General features: G+C 33.1%; 1 protein-coding gene across 1 annotated transcript in view; it reads left to right on the top strand.

The window, feature by feature from the left end:
• Nucleotides 1-7,973, top strand: part of TRPC4AP (transient receptor potential cation channel subfamily C member 4 associated protein) — a 59,499-nt gene that overhangs the window by 9,468 nt on the left and 42,058 nt on the right. Inside the window, exon 2 of the mRNA XM_006921744.3 lies at nucleotides 7,445-7,573. Coding sequence (XP_006921806.1) covers nucleotides 7,445-7,573 — 129 coding nt within the window. The remainder of the gene's footprint in view (nucleotides 1-7,444; nucleotides 7,574-7,973) is intronic.

The raw sequence follows: 7,973 nt of genomic DNA, 5'->3' as shown, positions 1-7,973 counted from the left end.
TCTTTCCCTTCCTCCTTTTTCCTCTTCCCCTCTTTTTCTTTGGTTTACTTTTTCTTAATTTCTCTTGATAATGTTTTATAGTTTTCTATGTAGTGGTCTTGTATAATTTCTGTTTGATTTATTCTTTGGCATTGGACATTTTTGATGGTATTGTAAATAGATTTTTTAAAATCGCATTCTTTTTTAAGTTTTAATTTATTATTTTTAATTTTCATTTTTAAACATTTTATTTAACATTTTTATATTTTCTCCCTCCCCACTGCCCCCTCCCCTCTGGTAACCACTTGTCCATTGTCCATGAGTCTCTGTTTGTCCTGTTCATTTGTCGCTTTTAAGTTTATATCCCACATATAAGTAATATCGTGATTTTCAGCTTTTTCTGTCGGGCTTATTTCGCTTAGAATGATTATTTCAGGGTCATCCATGTTGTTGCAAATGGCAGTATTTCATCTCTTCTTATGGCTGAGTAATATTCCATTGTGTATATGTACCACAACTTCTTTAGCCAATCATCTATAGGACACTTCAGTTGCTTCCGTGTCGTGGCCACTGTGAATAATGCTGCTATGAACATCGATGTGCAAATATCTTTTCGGATACGAGTTCAAGTTTTTAGGGTAGATACCCAGTAGAGGGATTGCTGGATCATATGGTAGATCAATTCTTAGTTTTTTGAGGAACCTCCATACTGTTTTCCATAGTGGCTGTACCAATTTGCAGTCCCACCAGCAGTATATGAGGATTCCTAGTTCTCCACCTCCTCTCCAACATTTGTTATTACTTGTCCTGTTAATTATAGCCATTCTAACAGGTGTGAGATAGTATCTCATAGTGGTTTTTTAAAATCGCATTTTCTAATTGTAGCTGTAATAGAAAAACAAGATTGGCTTTATATTGCTTTTGTATTTATATTACTCTTATATTTTAATATGTTACTTGTAGATTCTTTTTGATTGTATATGTATACAATTGTCTGTGAATATCATTTCTGCAAATGAAACTTATCTTTCTAATCTTGTATCTTTGATTTTTCTTGCCCGTGTAACTATGCCACCTGTACAATGAATTCAAGTGGCATGTTCCTGATCTAAGAGGGAAAGCCTTAAACATTTCACCATTAAGTATGTTTGTTGAAGTTTTATGTAGATACTGTGATTAGTTCACTTCTTTTGTGAGTTTGTGAGTTTATTATGAACAGATGTTGAATTTTATTAAAATGCTTTTTCTGCATCAGTTGAGTTCATGTGATTTTTCTCTGTTATTAATGTGATGAATTACATTAGTAAAATTTTTAGATATTAAACCAAATCTGAATTTCTGATACAAGTTTTCATCCTTTTTATAGATTGCTAAATCTATAAAATATTAGATCCACTATTTTTTTATTAGGATTTTTTAGTTATTTTTATTTTATTTATGTATTTTTTTTAAAAAAGTCACCTCCCATAGTTAGATTTCTTTCAATCACCACATATTTGACCCCTTTTACCCCATCTACCTCCCTACTCCCCCCTACCTCCTTATTAGAATTTTTTTCTTCCTGTTCATGAGTGAGAATGGCCTATAATTTTCCTTTAAACAGGTTTTAGTATCAGGTTTATGCTGGCCACTAGTCATGGCTTTAGTTGCATTCTACAAGTTTTAATATGTAGTATTTTTCACTATCGTTCACTTGAGAATATTTTCATGTTTCGTCTTGGGTTTCTTCTTTGACCCATGCATTTTTTTAGAAGTATATTTCTTAATTTCCAAATGTGGGGGTTTTATAGTTATCTTTCTGTTACATATTTTGGGTTAGTTGCGCTGCAGTCAGAACATAGTCTGTATTTTGATTCTGTTAAATGTGTGGTCATTTGCTCTGGCTTAACAACTGATCATTTTGTAAATGTATACTCTCAAAGAAGTACAGAGAGCAGTTACTAGATGTGCTGTAGGTGTGCAAGTTTTGTGTTCAAATCTTATATATTCTTGCTCATTTTTTATCTATATATGTCACATTCTGAGAGGAATTATAAAAATATCCCATTATAGTTGTGGATTTGCCTATTTCTCTTTTTAGCCCTGTCAATTTTTGTTTTATAGATCTTGAAGCTGTTTATTAGGTACATGCAAATTTAGAACTGTTACATTGTCTCAATTGACGTCTTTATCCTTAGAAAGTATCTCTGGCTGTGCTTCTTTCCTCAAGTCTTTTAAACTGCTTTTAATACTTATATCACCTTTCTTTTGGTGCATATTTATGTTGTGTATCATTTCCCGTTCTTTTCAGTCTTTCTAAAAGATATTTCTCTGGTAAACAGCGTATCATTGTCTTTTAATTGGAACATTTAGTACATTTACATTTAATGTAATCACTGACATTTTGGGATTTAAATATACCTGTTTAATACAATATTTGCTTTAAAATTTTCCACCTGTTCTCTGTTCCTTTTTGTCTTCTTTTCATTTTTCTTTTAAATGTTGCTTTTTAAAAAACAGCTTTATGGAGGTATAATTTATATACCATAAAATTGACCCATTGTAAATATACAATTTGATGCTTTTTAGCAAATTATAGTTAAGCAACCATCACCACAATTGTTTTAGAACATTTCTATCACCCTAAAAAGTTCCTTTATGCCCGTAATTTATTTTGATAACAGCTTCATTGAAATATTTATATGCTATACAAGTCAGTCATTTAAAGTGTACAAGTCAATGTTTTTTACTGTATGCATGAGTTATGCAGCTATCACCACAATGAATTTTAGAACATTTTGTCACCCCCAAAAGAAGCCTCACATCCAATTAGTAATCACTCCCCAGTTCCCCCACTATCAGCTCTCAACCCTATGCAACCAATCTACTTCCTGACTTTATGGATTTGTCTATTCTGAGCATTTCATACTAATAGAATCAAACAGTATGTGGCCTTTTGTGGCTGGCCTTTTTCACTTAGCATCAGGTTCTCAAGGTTTGTCCATGTTGTAACAAGTATCAGTACTTCATTCCTTTTTATTGCCAAATAATATTTCATTATATAGGTATATGATATTTATTCATTCATCCATTAGTAGACAGTGTTTTTCCCCACTTTTGAGTTATTATGAATAATGCTGCTGTGAATATTTGTGTGCAAGTTTTTGCGTGGACATTTGTTTTCATTTCATTTTTGTTCTCTACATGGGAGTGAGATTGCTGGGTATGTGGTAATTCTATGTTTAACTTTTTGAGAAACTGCCAAACTCTTTTTTCCAAAGTGGCTGTACCATTTTACATTCCTATCAGCAATTTACTAGGGTTCCAGTGTCTTCACACTCTCATGAACACTTATTACATTATCTTTCTTTTTAATGATAGCCATCTTAGTAGGTATGAAGTGGTATCTCATTGGATTTGATTTGCATTTTCCTTATGACTAATGTTGAGCATCTTTTCCTGTGCTTGTTGGCCATCCGTTTTTGTTTTTTTTTTGTAAAAATGTATATTCAGAGACTTTGCCCATTCTTTAAATTATTAACCCAGCGTCTATAATAAATATAGGTTTATCAGCATAGTTATTTCTCTTCATATGAGTTTTGGTAGTTTCTTCAAGGAATGGTCTTTTTAATCTAGGTAATCAGATTTGTGGGCATAAATTAATTCATAATATTCCTTATCCTTTTAATGTATAAGAGATTTGTAATGAACCCTCTTATGTTTCTTTTTTAAAAAATTGTATTAAAATATACATAACAATGCATATTATATCTGGTGGTATGGTGTCTGTTATTAGTTTTGGAAAATTCTCAGCCATTTAAATTTCAAATATTTCTTCCTCTTCTGGTACTCCAGTTACACACATGATAACACTCTAAAATTATCTCACAATTCCTAGATATTTTGTTCTGTTTTCATTGTATTTTTCAATTTGTATTTTAGTTTGGGAAGTTTTTATAGACATATCTTCAAGATCAATGATTCTTTCCTTGGTCATGTACAGTCTACTGATGAGCCTACTATTCAAGGCATTCTTCATTTCTGTTAGTGCTTTATTTTTAGCCCATTGTTTATTTTTAAATTGGGTAATTTGTCTTTTTATTGTCAAAATGTAGGAGTTCTTCATATTGTTTGGATATTAAATCCTTATCAAACTCTTATAGGTCATTTACAAGTATTTTCTCCCATTCTTCGGTTGTCATTTCACTTTCTTGGTAGTATCCTTTAAAACAAAAATTTTTAGTGTTAAAGAAGTTTAGTCTATTTTTCCTTTGGCTGCTTATAATTTAGATATCATATCTATAAAACCATTGTTTAATGTTATAAAATTAATACATGTTTTCTTAGAATTTTAGCCCCTAGATTTATGTCATTCATCTATTTTGAGTTAATTTTTGTATATGGTATGAGGAAGGGAAGGGGTCCATCTTCATTCTTTTACTTATGTATACTAGTTGTCCCAGCAACATTTTTTAAAAAGACTAAGAGTTTCTTTATCGAATTTTCCTGACACCATTGTCAAAAATCAGTTGGCCATAAATATCGTTTATTTTTGGAGTCTCAGTCCTTTGACATTGATCTAGATGTCTACCCTTATGCCAGTCATAGTCTTTTTACAGACTTGTAATGAAATTGGAAATCAGGAAGTGTGACTTTTTTCCAACTTTGTTCTTTTTTTTCAAGGTTATTTTGGCCATCTCAAGTCCTTTATATTTCCATATGAATTTTAGGATCAGCTTGTCAGTTTCTGCAGTGAAGCTAGCTTGACTTTTGATAGGAACTACATTGAATAAATATGGGGAGTATTGCCATTTTATTAAATTAAGTCTTCCAATACATGAACATTGATGTCTTTCTATTTATGTAGGCCTTCTTTAATTTCTGATGTTTTGTAGTTTCCTTGTACAAGTCTTATATATATTTTTTGTTAAATTTATTCCCATGTTTTGTTCTTATTGGTGATATTAATAAAGGGAATTGTTTTCTTAATTTTATTTTTAGATTGTTCATTGTAGGTGTATAGAAATTCATCTGATTTTTGTATATTGATTTTGTATCCCACAATCTTGCTGAACTTGTTTATTGGCTCTAGTTTTGCATTTTCTTTTTAACCTGGATGCCTTTATTTCGTTTTCTTGCTTAATTCCTCTGGCTAGAATGTCTAGTACAGTGTTAAACAGAAGTGGTCAGAGTCAACATGGGCATCCTTGTCTTTTTCCTGATCTTAGTGGGAAAGCATTTCGACTTTCACCATTAATTATAATGATAGCTGTGGACTTTTGGTAAATACCCTTTATCAAATTGATTACATTGATTAATTTTCATATGTTGAACTAATCTTCCATTCCTGGGATACTTGGTTTTGGTGTATAACCTTTTTTTTATATGTTGCTAGAATTGGTTTGCTAGTATTTTTAAAGAGATTTTTTTGTTTGTTTTCATAAGAGATACTGGTCTGTAGTTTTCTTGTGATGTTTGTCCAGTTTTGGTATCAGGGTAATACTAGCCTCATAGAATGAGTTGGAAAGTGTTCCCTCCTCTCTAATAAGGAGTCTGCGAAGTGTATTGTTAATTTTTTGTTAAATTTTTGGTAGAATTTACCGGTGAAGCATCTGGACTTGGGCTTTTCTTTATGAGTAGTTTTCTTTATTTTTATTAAACCATAATTTGATATCTTGTTGTAGGGTCTATCAGATGTTTTAGTTTTTTCTTGAGTCAGCTTCTGTTTGTATCTTTCTAAAAATTTGTTTAAGTTACCTAATTTGTTGGTATACAGTTGTTCCTGGTACTCATATATAAACTTTTTATTTCTGTAAGGTTGGTAGTAATGTCCTGTCTTTTATTTATGAATTTAATAATTTGAGCCATTTTGTTGGTCAATGTAAGTAAAGTTTTCACTTTTGTTGCTCTTTTCAAAGAACCAAGTTTTGATTTTGTTGATTTTTCTCTATTTTCTGTTCTCTGTATCACTTAATTTTTCAGTAATCTTCTTTTTCCTTGTGTTTGCTTTGGGTTTGATTTACTCCTTTTTTCCCTAGTTTTTCACAGCGGAAGTTGGGATAATTGATCTGAGATCACTCCTCTTTTTAAAATATAAATGTTTACAGCTATAAATTTGTTAAGTACTGCTTTTGCTAAGTCCTATAATGCCATGTTTGTTTTCTTTGTTTTCCTTTTAAGGAAAGGAAATACACTTTTCCATTGTTTTGGGGCTTGCGTTGATTTGAGCTTACTTAAATGACATGAAATTGCTAATATCCAATTAGTTTTGACCTGTAGAAATAGTAATGTCCTATGGTTCATTCTAATACAGATTACTCTCACAAACATCTCCCATTACCCCAGTATTATCTTATTTTTACAATCTAAGAAAACAAGCTCAGGAATGATAATGGGACTTGCCTAGGTTAATGAGACTGACATGTCTCAGGATAGACCTAAGACATTATTCAAGACCTTTATGTCCTGTAATAATAGTTACAAGGAGCTTTTGATCTGACTGAGACAGGTGCATGTGAAAGTGACTTACATCCAGCCCCTAATAATGGTTTGTCTCATAGTGTTAGTGGAAATTGTGTCATAATTGATTAATGTACCTGTCATGAAACTAGTGCCTGACATTCTTTGAGAGAGAGAAGGTGTACACGATAAACACAGCTTGGTACCTACTCTGAAGGAGCTTGTGGTCTATAGAAGGAGGGGAATAAATGAACCATTAATTATGATACAGTAGGATAAATGTTAGATGAGGCCCCAGAGGAGGGACACTTACTCTCTTAGAAAGGAGAGAGAGGAAGGCCAATCAAGGAAAGTGCTGTTTGGTTTGCATTTTGAAGATAGAGAAGGAGCTTCCAGGTAGAAAAGATAGGGAGAGGACATTTTAGGAAGGGTAAGAACATGTGCAGAGAGGCTTGTAGGAACATGTAATTTGGAGCCTAGAGTGTGCATTGGGAAAGACAGGCGGGTAGAAAGGAAAGTAGGTGATAAAATATGAAGGGTATTATGTCACAAGGCAAGGAGATGGATTTTTAGCTTATAGGCTGTTGGGGAGCTTTTGAAAGTTTCTGGAAAGAGGCCTTTTAATTATTTGTCCTGGGTGGCTTTAGGAGACAGTTGCTCTCCTTAGACATATATTCTAGTGCAGTTGTACTTCAGTATCTGCAGGGGATTGGTTCCAGGATGCCTGCAGGTACCAAAATCCATGGATGCTCAAGTTCCTTATATAAAATGGCAGAGAGCAATGCATACAGTCAGCTCTCTACATCTGAGGCTTCCCAGCCATAGTTCGAAAATACTTTTTCAATCTGTGGTTGGTTGAATCCACTGATATGAAAAACCCAAGGGTACAGAGGGCTGACTGTATATTTACTGAAAAATATCTGCATTTCAGTGGACCCACACCATTCAAACCCGTGTCATTCAAGGGTCAGTTGTAGTTCTTTCCTTACGAGTAAAATGTTTATCTTTTTTTTTTTTTAACTCACAGTTCACTGAGACTTTTTTGACGGAACGGGACAAGCAGTCCAAATGGAGTGGAATTCCCCAGCTGCTCCTTAAGCTGTATGCAACCAGCCACCTCCACAGTGACTTTGTTGAGTGCCAAAACATCCTCAAGGTAATTCTTTTGGGCCTTGGAGGGGCTGCATTTAGGACCTCCAGGTAACACAAGATGTATAATTTTTTTTCTCTTTTCTTCAGTCTGCTTTTTAAAATAGCCTGTTTTTAACGTGTAAGCTGTAGAAAATTTGAAAAGAACGTTCAGAAAAAGTGCAAAGAAAATAAAAATCACTTATAAATAAAAACCCCACCACCCAGAGATAACCACCATTAAGTTCTCTATGTATGTCCTTCTGGGCTTTGTTTTGTGTCAGAGTTTGCTTAATTTGGGAGGTCAACATTGTGCCTGGGATTGAGATGACATTTTTTTTTTTGAACAGAGTTTAAAAGATCCCATGTTGCTGAAGATTCTTGGAAGTGGCCTTGGGGTTGTTGATAATTACGACTAACATAAGAAG

This window comes from Pteropus alecto, unplaced genomic scaffold (assembly GCF_000325575.1).
Source record: "Pteropus alecto unplaced genomic scaffold, ASM32557v1 scaffold45, whole genome shotgun sequence".
NCBI classification, from domain to species: Eukaryota; Metazoa; Chordata; class Mammalia; order Chiroptera; family Pteropodidae; genus Pteropus; species Pteropus alecto.
Note: the sequence above shows the minus strand (reverse complement) of the source record. Positions and strands in the feature narration are given on the sequence as shown.